General features: G+C 39.0%; 2 protein-coding genes across 4 annotated transcripts; one reads left to right on the top strand and one right to left on the bottom strand.

Moving 5' to 3' along the window:
- Positions 1–1,314: 1,314 nt before the first annotated feature.
- Positions 1,315–6,945, bottom strand: LOC308139532 (solute carrier family 35 member F2-like; the record flags this gene model as incomplete). Its single annotated transcript, XM_080508992.1, has 9 exons — positions 6,828–6,945; positions 6,211–6,313; positions 4,742–4,914; positions 4,161–4,288; positions 3,898–4,057; positions 3,463–3,619; positions 2,529–2,581; positions 2,277–2,431; positions 1,315–1,518 (listed from the first exon to the last, which is right to left on the bottom strand). The coding sequence occupies exons 1-9, from the start codon at positions 6,853–6,855 to the stop codon at positions 1,315–1,317; spliced, it is 1,161 nt and encodes a 386-aa protein (XP_080365118.1). The 5' UTR covers positions 6,856–6,945.
- A 2,048-nt stretch (positions 6,946–8,993) lies between these two features.
- On the top strand, positions 8,994–25,339 carry cul5b (cullin 5b). 3 transcript variants are annotated; one of them, XR_013936905.1, is made up of 20 exons: positions 8,994–9,023; positions 11,678–11,787; positions 11,896–11,995; positions 12,617–12,793; positions 13,587–13,728; positions 14,528–14,673; positions 15,689–15,769; positions 16,462–16,600; positions 18,168–18,298; positions 18,460–18,567; positions 18,664–18,728; positions 18,820–18,952; positions 19,656–19,787; positions 19,997–20,120; positions 20,492–20,667; positions 20,811–20,972; positions 21,105–21,223; positions 21,698–21,821; positions 22,058–23,161; positions 25,213–25,339. XR_013936905.1 is itself a non-coding variant. In XM_080508623.1 (19 exons), exons 1-19 carry the CDS (start codon positions 9,000–9,002, stop codon positions 22,250–22,252), a joined length of 2,388 nt encoding a protein of 795 aa, XP_080364749.1. In that variant the 5' UTR covers positions 8,994–8,999; the 3' UTR covers positions 22,253–23,219. The 3 variants fall into 3 exon arrangements, 1 of the variants encoding a protein (XP_080364749.1); XR_013936906.1 differs by having other exon boundaries at positions 25,111–25,230; XM_080508623.1 differs by lacking the exon at positions 25,213–25,339 and having other exon boundaries at positions 22,058–23,219.
- The last annotated feature ends 738 nt before the right edge of the window (positions 25,340–26,077 follow it).

The raw sequence follows: 26,077 nt of genomic DNA, 5'->3' as shown, positions 1-26,077 counted from the left end.
AGTTAAACAGTCAACATGTTTAACAAAGCCTGAAATCAATCAAATATCTTGTTCTGTCCTGATAAGCAAATGTGCTTTTGGACTGTAGAATGTACAAATGTCCTATTTCTCAATATTCTGAGCAAGTACATATCAAAATGTCATGTCTACAGTATGTGCTTGACATTATCATTATAAAAGTTAGGACATTGACATTGATAAGAAACAACACAGAAAAAGTAAATATAAAAGAGAATTTATTAGTTAAAAAACTATGTTATTCATTTGGCAATACAAAGCAAAAAAGCAAAGTCATTCAGTAACCTGGTGGACGACAAAAAGGCACAAACATGAAAACTATCCTCAGACAACTAAAATAGAATACAATCTAAAATATTTGTCTGGATCTTAATTCAGTAGACTGTAAAACAGCAGCCAAATACTTCGAGAAAAAATAGATACTCTTCTAAAAAAAAAAAAGGGGGGGGGGGAAAGCCATGAAGTTAGTGTGGCCTTTTGGAACAATAAAAAAAAAAAATACACTGCCTGGCCAAAAAAAAAAAAAAAAGGTCAGGTAATATTGTGTTGGACTGCTTTTAGCTTTGATTGCAGCACACATTTACTGTGGCTTTGTTTCGATAAGCTTCTGCAATGTTACGAGATTTATCTCCCTTCAGTGTCGCATCAATTTTTCACCAAGATCTTGTATTGATGATGGGAGAATTGGACCATTGTGCATTGAACACTGCAGCAGCCAATCCATGGGTGAAAATGATGTATTATGCTCCGTGAATCACTTTTGCACAATGTGAGCCAGAAGAATCCTGGCATTATCTTAGAATATGCCCATGCCATCAGGGAAGAAAGAAACTGCTCATATATATTCAGGTAGTCAGCTCACAGCAGTTCTTTACCCATTTTTAGTAGTTTTTACAATCCTTTTAGATATTTTCTCTGTTTGATTCATGCCAAAGAGTTGACCTTTCTCAAACAAACCAACATCTATTCCAACTGAAAGATGGCTGCTCATGTAGTAATTATCTAACAGGAGGCTCTTATCAATTTGTTTAGTTAAATCCAGGTGGCAACTTTTTTTGGGCCAGGCAGTGTATATTTATATTGTTGTTGTTTAAAAAAATAAATAAATAAAAGTTAATACCAGAACATGTGCAGTAACAGGAGGTAAATGGAAATGACTTCAGTGACTATAGTAGGCATGAAGAGATTAAAGCGTAGTAGCTTGAAACGGAACTCCTCAGTAAAGCTGTCAGGCCCCTTCATATTGACCATCATAGCCCAGAAACTAAAGGCATCCTGGAGACGCTTCACAGTCTGTCATAGAGCATCGATCATTGTGACCGTCTCAAATCTCTGAGAGCCTGCGTACGCAGCCTGCTGGTAGTCTGTGGAGGAGTGAACCGTGTGGTCCGCCGACTCTTCAGCAGGTTCCTCCAGTCGAGCAGAAAATGTCGGGACGGCGTTGAACATGACGAAACCCACTGAGATGACCACAAAGGAGATGATGTAGAGGGCTGAAAACTGAGGACGAGACACGGGACAGAAACATTAACTATGTTACTCTGTCTTGCCCTTAGCTGAGATAGGATCCAGTGCCCTGGGACAAAGTGGAATAAGAGATCATGGTTTGATGAACTATCGCTGGCGGCGGATTTTGCACTTTGCTCAGACATGTTCAAGACAAATTAACAAGAGACGCCAACTCAACCGAATGCCTATATAAAGCAGCCACTCTGCAGATTCACCTCATGTTTCACACTCTGAGCTACAGCCATCTGGTAGAAGATTACCAGTTCTAAAGTGCAGATTTTACTTTTTCAAAAATGACTCTGAACCTCATTAACGTGCTCAGTGAGTTAACAATACCTATGTAATACACTGTTTTAAGTCCACTTCCTTCACACCGAATGTGTTTCAAGACAGACCTATAGATTTTATTAGATGCATTTTATATCTTTGGAGAAAAGGTCAGTCTACATGTGCAATGTTTGTGTTGTAATATATGTGCACGCTTTGTTGTTGTGTACCACTAAAGTCCTAACTATATTAAATAAGTTGGATTAATTAGGAGTATTGTGATATAAAAAGTGTAATTTGGAAGGGAGTATTCCTCCCCTTTTTGTGTGGACGTTGGAGCAGCATATCATGAAATGCTGTTAAGGTACATGTCAATAGTGAAACACCGTCGGGATCTTCCTCTAATGCTACGGACATAATTCCGCTCTATTGGAACAAGCAATGCAAATAAAGACATGAAAGCTCTTTAGACTGATGCTCACCGAATAGTGTAAGAGGAAGAGGCCGCAGAAGAGACTGAAGAGGTCGGCGGTGAGCAGAGAGAGGTTGACCGCAGTTGCACTGGTCATCTTCACCACGACGGGCATGAAGCTGTACAGTGCGTACATGCACAGGGCGTAGACCGCAAACAGCAGGACTGCACAGGAAAATAAGTTGAGACATGGTGAAGTGACAATACAAGCAATCATATTTAATAGCAGTCAGTAAGTAGACAGCACGGAATGTTTACTCACAAATATGAAGATCCCACTTAATATCTGCAATGGCACGGGTTTCCAGTACGGCACTACAACGACACAATGAGATTCAGTGATGTTCACTATATGACTGGATATTTGTTTGGATTTGTAAACGTATACATTCGTAAAATACAGCAAGCTTTTATTAACTTTAAATCATAAAGAAGATTCAGATAGAATAATTTGATGCGCTACACTAATACACCCATTACAAATATACTACTTGGTTAAAAAACTGACTAGCCAACTGACATTTTCTAGTCATGTGTAAAAATAAAACCTTCAGAGAGCTTTGTGCTTCAGATGCCTAAGGAGCTCTCAAAGAATGGCTTGTCTCCTTAAGATGTTGACACTTGTAGCTGAGAAGGTCACCATGAGGATCTCCCTGAAGTGTGACCCTCCAACCTCAGCATAGTGCTTAGACAGAAATTATTATTAAAATTTACATTTGAATCATAAGTGCATTTCAAGACACCCAAGGTCCTTTTTCATAATTAAGTACACCAACACCTGCCCATTATCCTCATATTATGGCATAAAATGTGTAATACAAGATTTGTACCTAACAAAAAATTACGAGGTTGAGGGTTTACTGAATACAAAGCTTAATGAAGTTATTATTTATACAGGCAAATTCAGACAATTATTTTTCACATTATGAATAATATTTAATCAACAATACATTTCCACTCTTCTATTGCAAAGAGGTGAGGATGCTTCAAGTGTTTAACCAGCAGATATCAATATTGCAATATTCACTCAAGTGGCCTTTTAAACTCATATTATATTCTTGTAGTCCAGTACATTTTGACACAGTCCTCAGGATGAGAGTGAAATTTCATCTGTTCTTTTCTGTGTTGATGATGTTAAACAATCATTGTCTATTGTGCTTGGTGTAGTGAGAAGAAGAAAAAAAAAGATATCTTACAATTGTATGCCACTGATAACGGTCCCAAAGAGGCCCATGGTGCCAAGGAATTCAACTCGGCTCAGTTTCTTCACTGTGTGCTCCTGGCACACATTAGAAACGGCATAAAGAACGGCACTGAGGAGCACCAAACCATCACCCAGAAGAACATTGCTGCCTGTAGAAATGGTAAGAAATTGGTATTGTACACATAATTATTGTGTATGCTCATTTATGAAGCTACTATGCATCAAGAAGCGCAGTATTTTTGCTTGGGGTTGACACGTCTTCACGGTTATGGTCTTTTACGACAGAATTGTGATTGTAATAATTTGTGGTTATCATTGTCTGGTTATTTATATTCAATATAAGTTCCTGCATGTGGGCCTTCTTTGCTTGGAGTGAACAGTAAATATAAAGAATTTTACTGATGTAGATGACAAAGAATCTCCTTACTTGATCCCTGATTTCTTCCTGCCACAATGTCGGCTCCGACCATGGCGCCCACGCCCAACAAACACACAACCACAGCTACATAGTGAACCAGCCTGTAGCGAGTCTTCAGGAAGAACCAAGATAGCAGCATGAGCACCGGGATCACAAAGCAGTCCAGGAGCTGGAATACACAATATATCAACAATATAAGACACAGGGCCTTGTCAGACCACTGAGGTGAAGCTTTTATTGATGAAAACTAAACCACGACAGCATTGCCATACCTGAATACTTGTCAGGGTGGTGAACTGGTACGCCTTCACTACAATATAGTTTGCCTCCACGTCTGCCAGGCCCATTATGAAATACTTCCACCACTTGGTTTTTAAAATCTGCAGGATGTTTCCATCACCTGTAGAAACAGATGAATGCACGCAACTGAGAATGGTGCAGAAGCTTAGACAATTACAAGTACACAACTTTGATCACAGGTACAGAGATCATTGGTACGTGATACCAAGCACTACTAACACATAAAGGAAAAGCATCAAAGGCGAGTCAAGTAGGACAGAGTAGGTACGAGTGAAAAAGCCTTTTCAGCAAGACGCAGTTCAAGCTGAAGGGAGACTGGGATTACGCTATGAAAGAGTGAATTGCTGATTGTGATCGACACGAGTAGAAAATCAACCTCCAGGGCGTAGTACACAGGTGAATGCTTTGAGAGGAGGCATCAAAACTTCTTTCAGGTATGTTTTCTTCTTTTCACAAAGTTCAGTCTTAGACTTTTGTGTGTCACACCTCCTAATTTTCATCATTGCGACTTACTGAGACTAATAGCAAATCACAAAACAGCATGTAGTCTGACCTTTGCGAAAGCTGAGGACCGTGGTGTACGTGAGCAGCAACAGAGCGTAGTTGAGGAAGCTCTGCAGCATGGGAGTCTCCACCTTGGCTTTAGCCAGGTACTCACAACTCACTGCAGTCCCACAGATCAGCAGGGACAGGACCTGACCCATGGCTATGGTCTTCAGCAGATGCCTGGAGAGCACAAACACAACATGTCCTCCCTGAATTCATGCTTTCAGGCTTCTGAGCTCTGTGCAAAAAAAAAAAAAAAAGAGCCTTGAACTTCAGCCATTTGTTGTGCTGTTTAAAGACAATATTTAGAGATACAAGCTGCAAATGGCCTAAAGTGTATTTCTGTGTTTAGATTCTATTTTGAGGCAGATCCTGCCGTGGTGTTTCGGGATGGACAATACCAGGATAGTCAAATGAGTCTTTAATGGATTTAATGAGACAAACATGAATTAAACAAAAAGCAAACAAGTCTTGACCTCTGATTGAATTTTAAACCTTTCTTTATGCAATAGTGTTTTTATTATACATACTTCCAGGGCTCATGCAATATAAATGTTATTCTCAGGTCTGATTTGTTAAATGAAGAAAAATATATTTAATTATTCTGCTTTACAATGCAAGTTGGACAAATCTGTGGAAAAAAGACCACAATATTAGACACAATTGACTTCAAAGAAATCTATCCCACATTGACAAATCAAGAAAAACGATTGGGGTAAAAAGTGTGCAGCAGTACATATAATTAGAAAGATTAAAAAAAAGACCTAAGTGTTTGAAATTATCTTGTTAAACATTCCACAACACTATGGGATATAACAAATAATAATTCATAAGAAATAGCTCCCTTTTTTACATTTGCTGTCATCAGATTGCAGTTACTGACATAGAAACATGAGCAACATGCTCCCACATTGTCAAATGTGTATGTAATACTCTAAATCTATCAATCACTATGACTGTATGTTATTGAGAATGAAGGCTGCCTTTTTCCTCAAAACCAGCCTAAAACATCTTTGTGAAACCAAACTTCCAACAGCCCACTTTGAATTATGGATGTGAATACAAACCAATTGATACACAGAGAAGTATTTTCTATTACTTTTACTGAAGAAAGTATCTCAGAAAACAGTAATTAAAGAAATTAGCTTATCCTATGCTTCTTATTTAGTTGAGTTTACAATACAACGTGGCTCTTTTACTGCTTCAACGATCAGTCATGACTTAGTTTACCAATTAAATCAGGACTGAAGTTGACCTCAGACAGGAGGACTATAAGAGACAGTCAGGTGACTTGAGAATAAACTAGTTAAAGTCTCTTCCGAAAAAGCAAAAACTAGTCAAAAAGGTTTTCATAAAAAAATAAATAAACATAACACAGATTGATTGCGCAGATTGAATTGTAGCCATCTATCACAGATATACAAATAAATAGAAATAAACATTTGTATTTTCTGTTGCAGTTCAATGATGGCTTACCATGTGACAATACCCCTGAGGTAACTGTACAAACCACAGGCTGTCCTCAGCTTCCCACGCAATCTGTCCTCCACAGGTACCTCCATCTCTCCGTGATCTAAACCTATAAACACACAAAAGAGAGAAAGGAGAGCAAAACTTAAGACTCAGTGTCTATGATACTTAACATCTCTATTAAGACATGGTACTAAATCCTCACAGGAATGTGGATTTGCCCTCAAAACGTCATTCTCGCGCATACTCCTCCGTGCTGGCAAAAGACAAATCCTTCTTCTTCTTTTGAATTAGCCCTATACTTTAAAAGGCACATCTACAGTCTTTCAAGGAAAATTATGTGGTCAGTTTGCATAGTTTAAACAGTTTGTAACAACAACCTAAAACAGATATTTGCAGTAGAGATATGCCGAATTATAATGCAAGCCCTTATGATTGTCACATTATGCCATATGACTATAAAGAAGTCATAGATCGCTTTAAATACACACATATTTCTAAAGTGGAACATTTTACAATGGAGTTTGGTGCAGGTCGAGGTTTCCATCGCCACGCGACTATGCTGTCCTGAACTCCTCCTCAAAAATACAAACTCCACGCTCTCCAATGAAGAAGCAGCATACCTGTACATATGTGCTGCTCTTCAGTCATGTCATAACAGCTGTGAAGATATTTTCCGTCAATGAGAAAGTGACATAATTTTTAGAAATCCGCCCAATTTTAACGTCCATGAGGAAGTACTTCCCATATGAGGTGAATCAACCAAACCTCGTGCTCTGAAGACCCGCCCACTTCGCTTTGATTGGTTAAAAGAAACCCGGTTGTAGTCATACTTGGTTGGACACTGATGGGAAAGTTCCACTCATCTCGACCAAGGTGATTCAACATGAGCTTAAAAAAGCAAACGGCAGAAAAATCACAATTACTTGGATTGTAATCTGTGCGCCTTACCACTATGGGCAGGCACAAGAATAAGCTGCAAATATATTTAAAAACTGTAACACCCCCCCACCCCCCTCCAAAAAAAACCCAAGATGTTGCAGAGTGCATTGTTTAAACACGTGATAAACTGCAAATTGCAAAAACACATATTCTATTCAAAACAGTGCATAAACTACATACGCCACGTGTTGAATATGTCAGATTTTAACTTGACTGCTGCAGCTCTTCTAAAAAAAAAAACACACACAAAAAAACAGTAGGGATAGGATCATGTTTGTGTTCGCTCAAGAACACAAGAGACAACAAGAGACAATGTTGAAATGATCTTGCTTTTCATGAAAGCGCCACTGATCTTACATGAAGGTTATAACTCTTTTTGTTTGTGTGAGAAAGCATTTAACTGGTCACAGGTTGTGACACAGAGGAAAGAATGATAACAAACAGCTCACCAAATCCGAAGCATCAACTGCCCTTGAGGGAGAACAAATATTGTTTTATTGTAGTGTCAGTGTGTTGCACCATCTGTGCTCAAGGTCCCCTGTATCTTTCTTTCTCTAAACTTTGCCAAACATTGATAAATGCCTTTTGAACTATTAAATTAAGCAAACCGTGACTGACTTCATTTTGTAATGAGAGTACAACCTGTTTGACCTTTTTACTGAATTCCGAAAGTCCCTCAATGTGTTTTTCTTTTTTTCTTTTTTAGCTTTCTTTTAAATTTTGTGCGTACAAGCTAATATTCTGTGGGAACAAGTTATCTTGTTCGCACAATAAAATCAATAAAATGCCAAAAGACACTTGAGTAGGAAAACACGTTCATATTTTGCGCACTTTGCTCATTGTGTATTGTTGGTATGTTTATGGTGAAATATTTGCCTTTTCTGTTTGGAGTGTATTGTATATTTATCTTCCTGGTGTATTGCATGTTTTTGCTTTTTGGGTTTTGGAATGTTGTATGTTTTGCTTCCTGATTTCTGTTGTATGATACAACAGAACTCAGGAAGCAAAACCTTACATACAACGTGTATGGCATATTTGGCTGCCTTTCTTATGTTGTATATTCTGCTTCTTTTGGTATTTTTTATTTTTTATTTTATTTTGCTTCTTTAGGTTTCACTGTATCGTATTTTTGCTTCTTTTAATGTATTGTATATTTTTCTCATTTTGCCTTGCTGCTGTATATTGTGAATGTCCCCGTTGTGTGATAAATAAAGTAAGGTAAATTCGTAATTCGTAGATTTATTGCACTTTTTTAATTTCAGTTGTAATGAGCTGTTTAATCTGATTATTTCACTTACAATTTCTTTGTTTTTAACTATAACAATAAAGACTATTTTATCCTGATTTTGAATATATAAAAATTATGATAAGTAACCAAATAGATACCTTTAGAAAATAATAAAAAGTGTAAAGGAGAAAAGTTGGCTGACTAGAATGAATGTTTCTTGACATGCAAACATTTGATTTGATTTTGATTTGAAAAGTTTATTTAGAACATGTGGAAACAACAACAAACAAAGAAATAATAAAATAAAAACACAAACAAACAAACATAACAGAGCAAAGCAAACAAACAAAACAAAACAAGAACAAGTAACAGATAGCTAACTAATATTGGCCCGACATAAACGAAAAGGACACGTTTGTAAAACGATTTTTGTTGGCAAAGGTAATAAGACGTACATAAATATAATATAGATACAAACGTGAACGAAAACCTTTGTTCTAAACGACAAAATGTCCCAATCGCCTTTTAAAATGAAAAAGAGGTTTGACGATGTGACGCGATGAGGTTAATCTTCAGCCGCCCCGCAGTTCGCGCGAGATTTCACGAGAGGATAAGTTGAGGGAACATGGCGACGTCTAATTTGCTAAAGGTAGGAGCCACTTCAATTCAATTCTTTCCATTTAATGCTCGCCGGGGTGCTTGTCACCTGCGTGCCGCGGGGTCGCCGTTTAGCTCTCACCTCGGCCAACAGTACGGCGGACCCGCACACGGCCGCGGCGTCGCTGCTGACCCGAGCAGGGAGCAGTTAAGTTACATCTGGCTAACACTAGCTACTTATCAGTGATTTAGCTGGCTAAACAGAATAGCCACAACACTGCTAAATGTGACGGGTAGAGACCGACATAGGGGAGTCGGAGAGCAGCGGAGACGGATAACGGAGAGACGTCAAATAGTTGGATTGGTCTGTGTCAGTATGTGGTTGTAGAACGTGCAAATCTCTTGTCATCTGTCAGTGAGAAGCTGTGGAGTCTGCAGCTGACCAGCCCCTGTGAGGGCTCCCGAAAGACTGCAAAACGTTTCAATACGCTTAATCCTCGAAGCTGAGCTCCTCACACAGCTTTTGCACTCATGAGTTTCTTCCTCTTGTTGTGGATGAAGGGCGCAAAAAGAAGGACGATGCTCAGGAATCACAGGCTGGAGCTCAATAACAGTCACAGAGAAAGGGACCGAGCAGTCCAATCGCTTGTGTTTACATTACAGCTGAAGCCTGCACGGTCTGTGCTGAGAGTGTGTCTTCGTATCAATTCCATTAAAAACTTGTGTTCATCATTAACCAAGACAATGGTCGTATTTATTCCAGAAGCAGCAGATATTACTGCTCTGATTTCAATGGTCACGTTTATAACAAGCCAAGCTGCCATACATTAGGAGTGTGATCTTAAACAGGTTAAACATGAACAGGATTTCTTTGTTACCCGAAAGTCTTCTTTCATGAAGCATGTTGGCCACCTAATTTGTCAACCCAGCATTTCTTTACCAGGCTTTGTTTTTCTCATTGAAAACAAGTTAGGGTTTGTAATTATATGCAGCTCAGAGACAACCATGAAGTTCTTTGTATGACCTGAAAACAAATAGAAGTACATGGAGGCATATGTGGGCGTCACAACAAAGACCAGGTAATGATAATGAAAATAGCTGAGTCGGGTAATAGACATATCCAAAATAAGTCCAGGTTTTATTACTATGGCCTGATCAGATGATAACCATTGCCTGTAGGTCTCTTTAACTGAAATGCAATATTGTGTCATACAGTTTTTCCCCTATCAGCAAGACAAGAGCAGAGAAGTAGTAAATGTTTGTCAATGAACTGGCTTGCCAACCTTGGTTTCTTTTGTATTAGCCTCATGAAAACTTCTCATTTATGTAGTGTAATAGCAGCTTCCTTTGTTAAATGGATACAAATAGAGACAAATGTTCTCAAGGCTACGAGCATGAGAGCAGCAGATATTAATACATAAAGTAGTAGTCAGGGGTTCATACACTCTGCAGGACTATAGGCCTGTTATTTGATGTATCAGGAGTCAAGAAAGTGCACAAATGTTTTCCCTTTTGACTTTTTCACATCAGACTGCAGGATGTCCTATGAATAGTGTCATAATTTTCTGAGAGTGGCAATTGTCCACTCGGCAGTACTTTCATACATCTAGAAGTTAACATGCTCTGGAGCAAAGGTAAATATGTGATGGTGATCAAGTCAATAATACTAAAAACATTAGCTTTAGGTGCCCTTGCAAAAAAAAACTAAAGATTTTGTGGCATACCCCTCAGCCTGTCAGCCAGGTTTGCTAATTCAGTTTCAGTGTAATCTCATTTTAATGGAATTGAGCGATTATGAACAAAATTGACCCAGTCTCCTTCCTCTAATGACAAGCCAAATCATCCCCTTTAGAATGCTGCACAGCAGTTTAGCTTGAAAAATCTTGAGTGTTTCTTAAATGCCCCAAATAGCTGCTCATTAATTTCTTCTTCTACTTGATGAGTGACTATTTAAGTTGTAATTGTCGCAGTTATTTGGCAGTAGAGATTACAAGAGCACTACATAACACTCAAACCCAGTATTTTAGAGACTCAAAGACTTCGTTAAAAACAACTTTTTTCATTTGGGGGGTGATATATGCATCATTCCCACCGACTTTAACCCTGGTCGTTTAATTCATCAGCGACCAAGTGACTTTAGGAGTAACATGTCCGATTCACATTATTTTTAATTCATCATAAGCTATTCTTTCTCTGCTAAAATCTACAGTTACTATGTTTTCACCTTCATCAATACAGATGTTTGAGTTTATTTCATATCATAAATGGCTATTTTCTATTTTGGTGGAAAATCACAATAAGACTAGATGTTAAGCCTTATTTTTTAATATATTATTTAAATAGAATAATTTCTTAAGGTATGATCATTATTAAGCTGCTTGAATAGTTCTATAGAAAATGTATGATTTAACTGATTTGCTGAATTTATGCATAAAGCAAAGCGTTATTTGAATGTATCACTGATATCCAAAGTAATAACATACGAATATTTTTCAAAGCACTAGTTATTGTCCTGACAAAACATCAATAAAGAAATATTGAGTTGCAGAAAAACAGTGTTTCACTTGAACATTTAATTCAAGTGTTTCAGATTGTGTTTGGAACTGGAAATATGTGATGTTGAACTTTCATTTCTCATCTTTCACTCTTTGTCACTCTGTCAATCTTTGAAGACTTTAAATTGTATCTTTTGTTGCCTACCTCTAGAACAAAGGCTCCCTTCAGTTCGAGGATAAATGGGACCTGATGCGTCCCATAGTATTGAAGCTCCTGCGGCAGGAGTCCGTCACAAAGCAGCAGTGGTTTGACCTGTTTTCGTAAGTTTTCTTCCACCACGTTCCCCTGAAGTCATCTCGGCCCTTGACCCTAATCTGCCGGTGGTCAGTGGCATTGCGTAACTCTGCATCTCCTCTGTGCACCCACAGAGACGTCCATGCTGTTTGCCTGTGGGATGATAAAGGTCCAGCAAAGATCCACCAGGCCCTTAAAGAGGACATCTTAGATTTCATTAAACAAGCACAAGCGGTAAGGTTCCCCCAGATTCCCCCTTCACGTAGTTCAATCTCATTATTGAATTATCATTATTAACACACTGAGTGGCGTGTAAGGTCTCACAAACTTGCGACTACAGTTAACTGGCCAGACATCCTCTTGTTGAAAAGCTTTCTGTTTTATTGTTCGAGTGTCTCTTCTGTGATGCATTTCTGCAGAATCTCCCTTAGTTTAGTACGGCAGAATGCAATATTAATGTTGCAGGTGAGAATGAGTTAGTAACGGAGCTAACGGACTGACGGCATATTTTGGCAACATTAGAGACATAAGATATGAAGAAGAAAGTTCTGCCCATAAGTGGTAAATGATAAATGGAATTTCCTTTGCATTTTTACAGCTTCAGCCATCTTAACATGCACACACTCCTACTCTCTAACCAATAACGAAGGCTGCCATGCTGCCATTGCAGTATAACTTGTGATACAAATAAAGTTTTGTGACCATATGACAGTTGGTGTTAAACTATTTTTTCACCCTGAGCTGTTTCAACACTTGAGTTTTTTTTTTTCCTTCATCTATTCTCCAAGCAGTTGTGCAGGTGCTAATTGACTCTGTCTTGTGTTTCTCGCCTTTTTTTTTTTTTTTTTCCCCAAGCGGGTGCTGAGTCACCAGGATGACACAGCGTTGCTGAAAGCCTACATTGTAGAATGGAGGAAGTTCTTCACGCAGTGTGACATCTTGCCCAAACCTTTCTGTCAGCTAGAAATCACTCTGATGGGGAAACAAGGAAGCAACAAGAAGTCCAATGTCGAGGACAGCATTGTGCGCAAGGTGAGAAGGAACGGGAGGACTGATTTTTTTTTTTTTACATTTTATGTATTAACTGCTGCACTGTCTCTATACATAGACCTAGAAGGCAACTGAAAGCTTTTCCTGGATTCAGAACTGATGAAGTTTTTTTTCAGATGAGAGGTGAAATGTCGAATTGTCTTTTCAGATGAGAATACCATGACGTGGATGAATCTATAAAGCCGAGTCATATTTTTAACTTCATATTAAATAACAATGAATGTTTTTTACTCATATTTACTCGAATATCACCTTCAACAAGAGTTTACAGAATGTTTACCTTTTTGTGAATTACAGACTCTTATGACTACAAGTTAGTTTAAAACATTCACACAATCTCTACCATTCATGCAATGCAAACAATAGCATATCTTCAAGGTTTATTATATATTTTTTTTAACTTGTTTTTCTAGGTTGACCCTTAACATTAAACCATTTCATTACCAGTGTATCAGATACACTGGCTCCACAACTCTTCTTTGCTATTTACATGTATTGCCATTCACAGGTCACACATCATCTATAATACATTTTTCTTCAAAGCTTTTAATGATTTGGATTGTGACTCTGTAGTGGGTTAAGTGTCCAAGGAGTAGAGAGTATACTCATTTTACATTTTGCAGGTATATCAGTATTGTTGGTGCTTGCTCTCGTAGAATAAAGACACATGCAGTTGAACTGGACTGCCACCAGTTTCATTCAATTGCAAAGATGTGTAACTGCTCATTATAATACCATTGGTACACATTCTGTCCTTCTTTTCTGTTCGCTGCAGCTCATGCTGGATACGTGGAATGAGTCCATCTTCTCCAACATCAAAAACAGGCTACAAGACAGTGCCATGAAGCTTGTGCATGCTGAGAGGCTGGGAGAGGCTTTCGACTCCCAGCTGGTTATTGGAGTACGAGAGTCTTATGGTGAGTAACACAGTCACACTGGTTAATATCTAACAGTATAACAAGTAAGAACTGGAATGAATCAAATCCAACATAAAGTAATCTTTAAGATTAAGGTTGTCAAATACCTTTTTTACTCATTTATCTGTTAATATCAGGTCTTCTAATTCGTCTACTAACACAGGAGTAATTTCTTATACCTACCTGCTTTTTCTTGCAACGCAATCAACCCATCATGTGGCGTCAGTTCTGAAGCTTCAGTTTTTCAGCATCAGAAGAGGAAGAAAATAAGTAATTGGTGGAAGACAGGCTTGTTTGAGTGTTTGTGCAACTGCCGGTATTCATGGATTTCTAATGCAAATTGTTATGTTGCAAACAATGTATGAGCGAGTTTTACCGACACATCAATCATATTAATGTCAGGTCTGGGAAACCTAGCCAAAGCCGAAGGATTTTGCTACACCAGCAGGAGATCATGTTTATGACCGCCAACAACAGAAATCTGAGAATAGAAATCAGTTGTCTACCAGAACTGGAAAAATGTAATCAGTACACCAACATGGCGGTTTCATGACATATTTTCCTGCCACATCTGAAGTCCCTAAGTACCAGCCAGATGTGGTTTCAATGGCTGAAACAGCATTTCATATTGTTCGCCGTGAAGCTTCCCTTTTATAATTTACCTCAGTTTAATGGCTGCGTCCTGCATTAGAATGCACCATGTCCATCAAGTTTCTTTGGCTGTTTTCTGTGCATCAATGGGTTTAATAAGCCACTCTTTTTTGTTTTAAATGTAATTTCTTTGTATTTCTATCGATAGTGAACTTGTGCTCCAACCCCGATGACAAGCTGCAGATCTACAGGGACAACTTTGAGAAGGCGTATATGGATTCCACTGAGCGGTTTTACAGAACACAGGCGCCGGCCTACCTCCAGCAGAACGGGGTCCAAAACTACATGAAATATGTACGTATGAGTCCGGAAATCCGGTCACTTAGTTTCTTTATGTCCACAAATGACATCAACATAGATCCAATAGACCCCCTCTTGCACTTGAACTAGAACTTTGAGGTCTGAGAACTTGATTTGTTGTTTTTGATGATGTTGGCACAAAGCCAGTTGGGTGAATCAAGAGAGAAAACAGACAATCAGCCGGACTGTGGAGGCCTGTTTTTTACACCACCACCTCTCTGACTCAAGCAGAACAGAAGCACAGCACGGGTCAGAAATTTTGGCACACTGTTGAGTAACACTCACAGTTTGCTGAAACGTTAATATTGATTTGTTTCCATTACCTCAGAGAGGTTCAGCTCCTTTTCGAAATACTTGTCTCAAAATACATTTAAAAAATCAGTTATAAAACCCCCTAAATTTTCACATGACAGTGGAGAATGGAAAAAGGCTCTGCCGGTTAGACTTTAGTTTGTTTCAAGCAGCTTTCTGAATGCGTTCCAATATTTTTAGTTTTGGATGCTATTCTGTTTATAAGAATGTCACCACCATAGATGCTTCAATTCTACACGCGGGTACAAAAAGGTTGGATTTTGGTATTTTGTCTTTCTCGTGACCTTGTCAAAGGACGCCATCACCTGCAGTTTGTTCACATGTGTATATGCTTCTTATTATCATTCTTAACTGGAAATCAGGACAATGCACAAAAAAAACCAATACATCTCCTTCAATAGACAGTGAAGGCCATTTAAATCAGTGTTGTCAATTCCTAGCGAGGGAAACTACTGTTAATAAGTGTCATTTGAATAAATACATATAGTTGGGGCAGCTGGTGGCCTCGAGGCTAGAGAACCGGATGTGGGATCGTAAGTTTGCAGGTTTGATTCCCACAGCGGAAACATGTACCCTTGCTCGTCCTCATGCCCAATAGTATAATTATATCATTTCTATCTTTCTCTATGATTATTTGTTTCTTGGGAGGGTTTTTTTGGTGTGTGAGCTAACTTTGAAGGATCCATTATTTCACCAGGCTGACTCGAAGCTGCGGGAAGAGGAGAAACGTGCGCTGCGATATCTGGAGACGAGACGCGACTGTAACTCTGTACAAGCTGTGAGTCTTAAAGTGCAGTGCTTTGTATTTTATAGAGCAGTTATCCCATTAATACATTTTTAAATCTAAATGTGTCTTGTTCTCATAATATCAAAATGTGAATAGCATGGTGAGGAGGTCTTTGAAGAAGGTTACATTAAGTTCTCTTTCGAAAGGTTATAATGCATTTTAGGTTCATCCTGAAATCTCACCTGAAAGGTGAATACGCCCAACGTTTTGTGAGTAGTGTATTTCCACACTGAAAACATAAATATGTCTTCTCTTTTTTTCTGTCACAAAAGTAATAACTTGTTTTTGTTTTCTATTTAGGAAATGTGTTCACCATTTTGACTATTTCTTTGTACAAATGAAACGGTCAACATGACATCGGCTTGTTAGTGCAACTTTCAGCCTTCATGCTAAGCTAGGCTAAACGTACTGTATACACCTGGCAGATCTTAACAATCTGAAACTAATGTAGTTGTTTCTCTCTGAAACTTGTATATATGTTTGATTCATTACACATAATGAAACAAAAAAAAAATGCTTGAAATGTTTCAGTTATTCATTATTTCAGTTCATAAGTCATGAACATCAAAAAATATGCTAAATGAAAATGATGTTAAAAAAACATTATTTTAATGACTAATAATCATAATTTTCCACCTATTGTGTATTTCTACCTCTTCATTTCTCTCTGTTCATCTGTACAGTTAATGGAGTGCTGCGTCAATGCACTCGTAACGTCATTCAAGGAGACCATCTTAGCCGAGTGCCCAGGCATGATCAAACGAAATGAGACTGAGAGCGAGTACGGCCGGACAGCTCCCACCAAAGGCTCAACCAGCTCAGGTTTGCACCAGGAAATAACCCAGACCAAGACTCACCGTAGAACATACATGTGTGTAAAACGCTGCCTCACTGGAGTGAGGAGAGCCGCACTCGTTCCTCAGAAATCAAGCTCTGTCCGAGGTTTTAACAGAGGGGAGAGCAGAGGGACAAAGGCACAGAGTGAGGTTAAAAGGACAGCAATTGGAGCTGCAGCAGTGTTATTACACAGCATGTGGAAGCAATTTAGCCCTTTCAAAGGTGTTTGCAATGCTGCGAGGTGTCTAAAAAGTGATGGTTCTTCCCTGAATCATCTCATCTGAATACATGATAGCTTATATTTTTGGATGCATTGTTGCCACCTGCAGCTCCTGATAATACAATGTTATCCTAATAAGTATCTATTTGGCTGCTTCTTTTTACATGGATTTGGCTTACACTTATAATATAGAGATAAATGCTTTAGATTTATATTTGTAAATTGAATAATGGTTTGAAATCAAGGGACATACTGGTGTTAAAAGTCTATGAGAGGAGGAAGGACACAAGCTGTTCATAGAAGGAAGTGATGACATTGCCTTCAGGCAGCATGAGAATTAGAAAAACCTGTAAGGAAATAAAGAGAATTGTAAGAACAGGTTGGACAACTGCAGAACATCAACAATATTCCTGCAATTGAATAATAGTTGCAATACATACTGCGATACATGCTAAAAAGCAAATGAATAAAACGTGTGCTTTTTATTGGATAACATTTTCAAAAGGAGATCAGAATGGATTAACTCAAATTTAAAGTCTGCTGCAGGCAATTCCAGCAGAAACCAGAGGTAGTACACGCTTCAGATGAAGCTGCTAGAATGTGATTTGTGTTGAAGATATCAAGGAGTGACTGGAAGATATAACAGGGTTTTCCCAGTGGAAATTTTTGTCAATGAAGCCAGTGAGTTTGTCGGGGAGAATGAAGGGAAGGTTGGTGCCGCGGTGTTGAATCAAGCTCCAGTCACAAGGTTTTTTTCTACTGAGCCTTTTTTCATGAAATGAAAGAAAAACACTTTGATGCTGCTGCCAAGGCTTTGTCTGCTCAAATTATGAGTTTATTTCAACTAAGCAGCTTCTCCTGCTCTCAATCCCATTTGTTTATTACGAGAAAGAACTGAGGACTGCCATTTCTCTGTGCTGTAATACTCCCATATTTGCTATTTGTCAAGTCTATGCATACTATTTGTATCATGTACGTTTCTTAAAATTTAATTGAGAACATTTAGGTTGAAAATGTAATTTATGATTTAGATTTCTGCTCGCATTTGAGGCTGTTGCCCATCGCTTTTGTTTTGCGTGTGTGTGTGTGTGTGTGTGTGTGTGTGTGTGTGTGTGTGTGTGTGTGTGTGTGTGTGTGCGTGTGCGTGTGCGTGTGCGTGTGTGTTTGCTTGGTCATGCAGTCTGATCCACCAAATGGATCAGGTGCATCCCATGTAATGGGTTTAAAAGTAGGGTTTCATTTGGCAGCTGCGTTGTTACACAAGCTGAGGACAGGCTAATATTTAATACGTTAATTTAGAAAATCTCAATGCTGCGTTTCCCTCCGTCACAGAGCTGCATCTGATGTTCTCTCTGATGGACAAAGTTCCCAGCGGCATCGAGCCCATGCTGAAGGACCTGGAGGAGCACATCATGAGTGCCGGGCTTGCCGACATGGTGGCCTCAGCAGAGACGATCACCTCTGTGAGTGTCCAACACACATATCGACTCAGGCGCCCTTCTACCCTCATTTAGTTAACGTGATGTGGAAGACGGAATACTTTCATTTCATATTCATTCAAAGACTCTTTGATTACGAACTGATATCACATTGAGTGGTCGCACCTTCTGTTCTTTTGTTGCAGGACTCGGAGAAATATGTGGAGCAGCTGCTCACCTTGTTCAACCGCTTCAGCCGCCTGGTAAAAGAGGCATTTCAGGACGACCCACGCTTTCTCACAGCGAGAGACAAAGTGAGCTTGGCTTCATTAGCGCAACCATCAGTGCCAAAATGTTAAATGTGACCCACCGAAACTTGTTCTCACCTGTTCTTAAATTTCCCCTCACAGGCGTATAAAGCAGTTGTGAATGACGCTACTATATTTAAGTTAGAGCTTCCTATGAAACAGAAAGGGTAAGACAAGCTGCTGGGACCAATTTCAGTTTTTGCTGTAATTGATCATTACAGCCGTGTCTGACTTGCACTCGTCATTTTGAAACTCCAGGGTCGGATTGAAAACTCAGCCAGAGTCCAAGTGTCCAGAGCTGCTCGCCAACTACTGCGACATGCTGCTGAGGAAGACGCCGCTAAGCAAGAAGCTCACCTCTGAAGAGATTGAGGCCAAGCTCAAGGAAGTGGTGAGTATGCAATCATGCATTGTTCTTAATTAATATATATTTTACATTTTTCATTTTTGTCATTTAGTGTAGCCTCTTAGAAAGGCTTAGAAAGTGACACAAACATGTATAATTGGCTTTTATTTTTTTAATCACTTCAATAGAAAACAAGCAGACTGCTTTTCTTTATAAGTCACAGTAATGTGCATCTCGGATTTACTGTGATGTTTTTATTAAATACACTAAATAAACTAAGATAAAAAGCAAATGTATTGAGGTTATCCTCAACATCTAACATCAATAATGGACACATCATGTTATTGCTAATGTACTATAGCAGTGTTGCAATATGTATTATAACCATGTGACGTCTTCATCTCTGTTTTCAGGCTGCTCATTCTTCTATTGTAGGTTTTACTTTGTTAAATAGAACTGTAATAGTACAATTAGCAGATGTTTAATGGCGTTATTTACAGAGACGGAAACAGAAAATACATTTTCATTTAATTTCTTGACTTGTTTTAATTGAAAACACATGCAGGCAGTTTGGATTTGTTCAGTATTTTAACATATTTTCTATTTCTATATTTCTATTTTACCAGAAACAAACTGATTTTGGTAGATGTGTTTTCTTTACGCTGTTGGTGCTCTATTTGGAATCAACAAAAGAGTGGCTCAACATTCTTGAAAGCTGCTGATAATTACCTTTCTATGCTGCTTGCAGCTTTTAGTTCTGAAGTACGTCCAGAACAAAGACGTCTTCATGCGTTACCACAAAGCCCACCTGACCCGTCGGCTCATCCTCGACATCTCGGCCGACAGCGAGATTGAGGAGAACATGGTGGAGTGGCTCAGGGTACGGACTGGACGAATGGTTTTGTGTCTGCTGTTATTTCATCTCCAATTTAAAAAATATATATATATTTAATATACCATATACACTGTCAATAAAATCAATATATTTACAATATATTGTCTCATCTGTCCAAGTTTGTCTTTTTTTTTTTTTCCTTTCATGATACAAACCATATTAATGTCAGTCTGTGATGCTTTTCATTGTAACAGGAAGTAGGAATGCCGGCTGACTACGTCAACAAGCTCGCTCGGATGTTTCAAGACATCAAAGTGTCAGAGGACCTCAACCAGTCTTTCAAAGAAATGCATAAACACAACAAGCTGGCGTTACCAGGTAAAGTCCTCCTCGTCTCAGGGGAACGAATGCAAAAGTATTGTTTAACTGGAAGATCATTTTGGATTTGGCTGTAAATCTACATAAATTGTCTTCATCCAAAATTAATCCTAACAAATCCTGCTCGATCATTTCTGTGCAGATGCAGGAGTAGGAATGATCTTTTCATCACATGTTTCGATATCAAATAAACAAAAAGTCAAACTATTTAGTGAATTTTGCCTCTGTAAGTGGAGCTTTCAGGCTACTACTGATTTTCAGGGAAGTGAAATGTATGTCTATCTCGCCTCTTTCAAAGCTGTAATTTATTACCAGTTTCAGGTGAGCTCAGTGTAAACTGAGACATTTGTGTGTGTATATTCCCTCTGCAGCCGACTCTGTCAACATAAAGATCCTGAATGCCGGAGCATGGTCGAGGAGCAGCGAGAAGGTTTTCGTCTCTCTCCCCACAGAACTGGAGGACTTGATACCTGAGGTAGAAGACTTCTATAAGAAGAACCACAGTGGCAGGAAGCTTCACTGGCATCATCTCATGTCCAATGGCATTGTGAGTCCATTTAATGTGCACAGGAAAACCTTTGAATATTTCCTTACGATTTGTGTCCATATGTGTTTGAAACAGGAACTTCTACATACAGCACACTCTCGTAAAGAAACTAACCCTAAAAGGCATTTTATTCTTTTCTCCAGATAACCTTCAAAAATGAAGTGGGTCAGTACGACCTGGAAGTGACCACCTTCCAGCTAGCTGTGCTGTTTGCCTGGAACCAGAGGCCGAGAGAGCGGATCAGCTTTGAAAACCTCAAGTTGGCCACCGAGTTGCCCGACGCGGAGCTGCGGCGCACTCTCTGGGTAAATGACAGAATTAAAAGCCACGAACATGAGATTCTTATCATGCGTGTTTGAGTGTATATCTTTATGAATCAGATGTTGGAGATGTGTTTGCCGGGTCTGATTTCATGTGAAACCATCTTATCTTTTCAGTCACTGGTGGCGTTCCCCAAACTCAAGAGACAGGTGTTGTCATACGACCCGGTGGTCTCTTCACCCAAAGACTTTGCAGAAGGAACGTTATTCTACGTCAACCAGGAGTTTTCTCTTATGTAAGCAGCTTTGGCCACCCAACCTGTGATTTCCTGCCACGATACTGCACGTCAACTTCATTTTTTACATATTCACATATATTGTCCCAGTTTAAAGGCTGAGCGTAACCAGATGTATGTTTTTCATTTGTCAACCAAATTTCATTCGTGATAGATCTTTTGAAACAAGTGGTAGCTTAATATGTTCTGTTTTTTGTTTTTTTTAACACGCCTGTGAAAACATTTTGGAAAGCTTCCGTGGAGTCTTGTAGAAAAGATTTACATGAGCCATAGTTTAAAAAAACCCAAAAACATTTATATTGATCTTACAATGACTCAGCTTCATTTATGATAAAATGGAGTAAGTGCTTATAATTAGACTCCAGCTTCACTCGTCTGCATGGGACAGCATCGCAAACAAAATGCTACACGTAGATTTAGGTAAAGGTGTATTTGAGTGATTTGAAATTTGCTTTGTGAAATTTGACTTTGCAGAAAAAACTCAAAGGTTCAGAAAAGGGGGAAGATCAACCTGATTGGTCGGCTGCAGCTCACCACGGAGCGAATGAGGGAAGAGGAGAACGAGGGCATCGTCCAGCTCAGGATACTAAGAACACAGGTACGGGGAGGAGCTCCCAGCATGCAGCTGCAGATGCAGCAGCTGCCTCCACTCTTACATAACCCTACCCGCTGTGAATAAATGCTTTCCCATCGCAGAGATTCAACAGATATGTTTGCTTTGCTTTGCGTAAACATTCGGGCTGCAGTGCAATTCATCTGGTTCCACAATGCTCTTGTTGACGCATGTTTTTGGAGTTGTTTTTACCCACACTCCCCTTCTTTTCCCACACCCAGGAGGCCATAATCCAGATAATGAAGATGAGGAAGCGCATCAACAATGCCCAGCTGCAGACGGAGCTGGTGGAGATCCTAAAGAACATGTTTTTACCACAGAAAAAGATGATCAAGGAGCAGATCGAGTGGCTGATAGACCACAAGTACATAAAGCGGGACGAGACGGATATAAACACCTTCATCTACATGGCATAGCACAGCACATTAGGACGACTGGTGTTGACTTTGGTTTCAGTGGATCAGGCCTGATGGACACTAGAATACTTCCAGGCTCCCCATCCTCTATTTAAAAAAGAAAACAAAAAAAAAGATCAATTCTTGTGCAGGGAGGCATGAATTTAAGACTGAGACCTGTTTTTAAAAAAAAAAAGAAGAAGAAGAAGAAGAAACTGGAACTTCCTGCCTTAAAGTTGTACAAAGAAAAAAAAAAGACGCAGTGGGAGTCTGCACCAAGTGGTCATAACTGTTTTTAGTTAAAAGGAGTTTCTTTTGCTGTCCAGATGAGGCTGTTTAATTGTTGAATGGTCCATTTTTTTTTTTTTTTGATGCCATGATGTGTCATCTGGGCAGCCACGGCAACACTCCTGCTCACTGCTTGCACAAGTCCTTATGGCATGCTGACAGGAAAAGCTGAGGAACTCACAATATCTTGCAGTCCAGTTATAATCCGTGTCAAATCCAGACCATCTGAACACTGAACAAAACGCTGCCCTCTCCTGTCAGAGGCGACGCTGCTCTATCCCAGCTCGCTGGTTTATGGCACGGGCTCCCTGACGCCGTCGCGACTCTCTGCAGTCACGGTTAAAGTGATCAAACACTTAATCCGGACATTCAAAGTGTAGGGGGAAAAAAACCCCAACAACAACCAGATAAGCACTTCACAAGATTGCAGGACTGAACCAGGCAGCAGCGTAGAGCCGACTCAGGACCCCGTCAAGCCTCTTCCCCTCAGTAAACATCACGGTGTGGGGGTGATTAGCGTGTTGCTCTTTTCCTGAATCAGACTCCCCTCTTCGAAAAGCACTGAGGGATAGAGGTGGCACCGGAGTGGGGCTGGGAGCTCTGCTCATGCTGGCAGCAGGAAGCCCGAGAGTGGAGGAAGAGGTCAGTATTACACCTGGTAAATACTACAGCTTGAAGCTATAAGAGAGTGTACCATGAGATGTGAAATATGAAATGATTAAATAAACGGCACCTTATTATAAAACCAAATGCAGGCTGTTCATTGGTCACATCACAGACGGTGTACTGTGTGTTCAAAAGGTAAGTCAAAGGGCAATAAGAATATACTCATTGGTCCTGCACTGATGAGTCTCAGATGAAGAAAACTCTAATCTGTGTGATCTCTAAATACTCGCTCAGCGTTTTCATTGCATGTTGGTAATAATCTTTCTTAAGATTATTACTATATTGTATTGGTAATAGTTTTTGAAGGCAACCCTCCTCTCTCCTCTCTTCATTCACACATATTCTTGTGTCAACAGATGAACTGCAATGACATTTGTTTTAATGTACCTGGTTTGAAAGTTTGCAAGTCAGAAAAGTAGTGAGTTTTCCCACGATAGTGACATATTATAAATAAGTGAACTAATATATGTATAGCAATTAATTAGCATTTATTAAACAAGTGAGGAAGACTCAATGGTCTTGATTAGATGGGGAGGAAAAAAGATGAAATGGCATTACTATAGCATGAACCAAAACTAAGCATCCCTGCGCAGTTAAAGAGTCGTGTCTCAACAGTAGATGGTGCCAGAACTCCAACAAGTTAATGTAGAAATGAAGCACCAAGTCTAAATGAATCGATCACCTTTACATGAATATTTCATCTCTAATTCCAGCTCTATTTGTTCTCTTTTTCTGAGCAGTAAGTCTGTACTGTTTTAATTTCCCTCTACTTTGGGGATTATTCCATGCTTCTTTGCATTTGTACTCCATTACTTCAACTTAATTCACAAAACTGATGCAATCAAAATTGCATGAATAGATGCAAAGGTTTTAGTAAATAAATCAAAATTGTGCCTCGTTGTGTTTGAACCGAATCTAAACAACGGTAAGTAAAATAATAAATTATAGACAAAACGTGTTCAGCCAGTTAAATAATGTTATTAGTCTCCAAATCAGTCACACGTTTTCATACATTTCAAACAATTCTAGTAATAAGGTTCACTTGTACTTTTAAAGACGTCTTCCTGTTGCAGGACATTTAATAGTCCTGCAACTTGTTAATTGTTAATTTTTCATTTTAATCTTGCACATCCACTCAATAAAACCGGTACAATCTGTGTCCTTCACTTTCATAACAAATTATTCTGATACTAGTTTAAATGTGACTTGCGTCAAACCTGGGTGTGATGGATGTGGTAATTTTGCAATCTGACTGATTACGTTCATATAAATTTACTCACAGCAGCTTTACAGCCCTAATGATGCCAATTCATTCAAAAACTTTCAGCATATGTTTATTTGTCACTATTGTATGATTGATTCAAACTGGTCTTGGTGTGAATCTTGTGTTCAGACCTGTTTGAGTTGCTTCCTTGTCACATGTAAGTCCTTGGCTCGAGTCCAGATTGGATTTGGGAGTCTCTTTTAACTTTGCATGTTCTCCCTGAGTGTGAATTGGTTTCCTCCCTGTTCTCCGAAACATACAACTTCGCTTTTCTAAATTGTGAATGTGTGTATGATTGTCTTTCTCATTGTGTTTACCCTGTGATGGACTGGTGACCTTTCCAGATTAGCTCCAGACCCCTGTGACTCTTGATTGGATAGAAGATGAATGGATGGCTGCAGTACACTCGGTCCGTCGTGGCTCTACTCTGAATAAAGACAGAGTGAATTAATGAAAATGTTATATAATTCTTCCATAGTTATTGATCTTGTCTGGTGAAATTTGGACCAGAAATGCATATTTTATTTATCTCTGAGTTTATTTGTTTATGGTTTTGGATAGAAATCAGTAATCTGGAGATCACAATAAAAAAGGATTCCTTCTGTTTTAGTTGAAATGTTATTCTTGAAACATGAACTATGTGCCCTGTTTTTATTTCCAGGTGTTACACGTACAAACCGTGACTCGGGTGGGAAAGCTGTAATTACGCGGATAGTATTACTTAATTACAGCATATTGTCTCCTCTTGTTATTTGTGACAAAGGGGATTACAGCAGGCCTGTCAGATCGGCGCATGCGCAGTGCGCAGTGATCCCATCCCTCTCTCCTCATCTCCCCTCCTCCTCACGTCCGCGCGCATCTCAGTTGAGCTGAGGACCACAGGAACACTGTCATGTGGGTCTAAAAAAGACACCGGAAGCCTGCTTGCTGGCACTTTCAAAATTAAAGTCTTCAAAACTCAGTCGAAAAGGTGTGATGATCTGTGTTTTTTTTTAGTTTGCATCGATTGTATGTATTAATATTTTGTCCCCTCTTTAGAGGCCACGTGATTTTATGTTCAATTGTGTAACATTTGCATCAAGCTGACATTTCCGACTTTATTTGCTTTTTTTTTGTTGCTTCTTTTGTGTGACGTTCGTCTTTAATGGACTTTTCCTAATCCTCTTTATAGTATTTATGTACTTTTCATCTCTTATTATGGGGTTTTGCATCTCTTGTGCCCACTTTATGCTTAAAATCAACAGTATAGCTTTTTTTGGGGTTTTGGTTTCCTTGTAGTTTTATGTCTCTGTTTTGATTTTTGGCTCAAATGAAATCTTTGATACATATACTGTATTTTGTATCTTTCAGCATCTGTTCTCAATTCGGTTATGTTTTTAAATATTTTTTTGGTAAAATGTATTTCTGGTACTCTGCAATTATTTCCTCTTATCGTACACATATTTCTTTTGTTGTTCTTAGGTTGTTTTGCATGATTCATGTAAAACCTTATTCATGTTTTTGTCTCATTATTTACTCCCTTGCTCGAGTTATTTTGCATTTCTCCTTTAATTTATAGGCGCTTTTTAATTCAGTTTACCTCGGGATATTTTTACACTAATATCTGTAGCCATTTTGTGTTTCTTTGT

Source organism: Blennius ocellaris (genome assembly GCF_963422515.1).
Source record: "Blennius ocellaris genome assembly, chromosome: 14".
NCBI classification, from domain to species: domain Eukaryota; kingdom Metazoa; phylum Chordata; class Actinopteri; order Blenniiformes; family Blenniidae; genus Blennius; species Blennius ocellaris.
This window is presented reverse-complemented; position numbering and strand designations above follow the sequence as displayed.

Coding starts and splice junctions, on each gene's coding strand:
- cul5b (XM_080508623.1), top strand. CDS start 9,000: ATGGCGACGTCTAATTTGCTAAAG. Junction 11,996..12,616: donor TCATTAAACAAGCACAAGCG/GTAAGGTTCCCC, acceptor TTTTTCCCCAAG/CGGGTGCTGAGTCACCAGGA. Junction 19,788..19,996: donor ACATGGTGGAGTGGCTCAGG/GTACGGACTGGA, acceptor TCATTGTAACAG/GAAGTAGGAATGCCGGCTGA.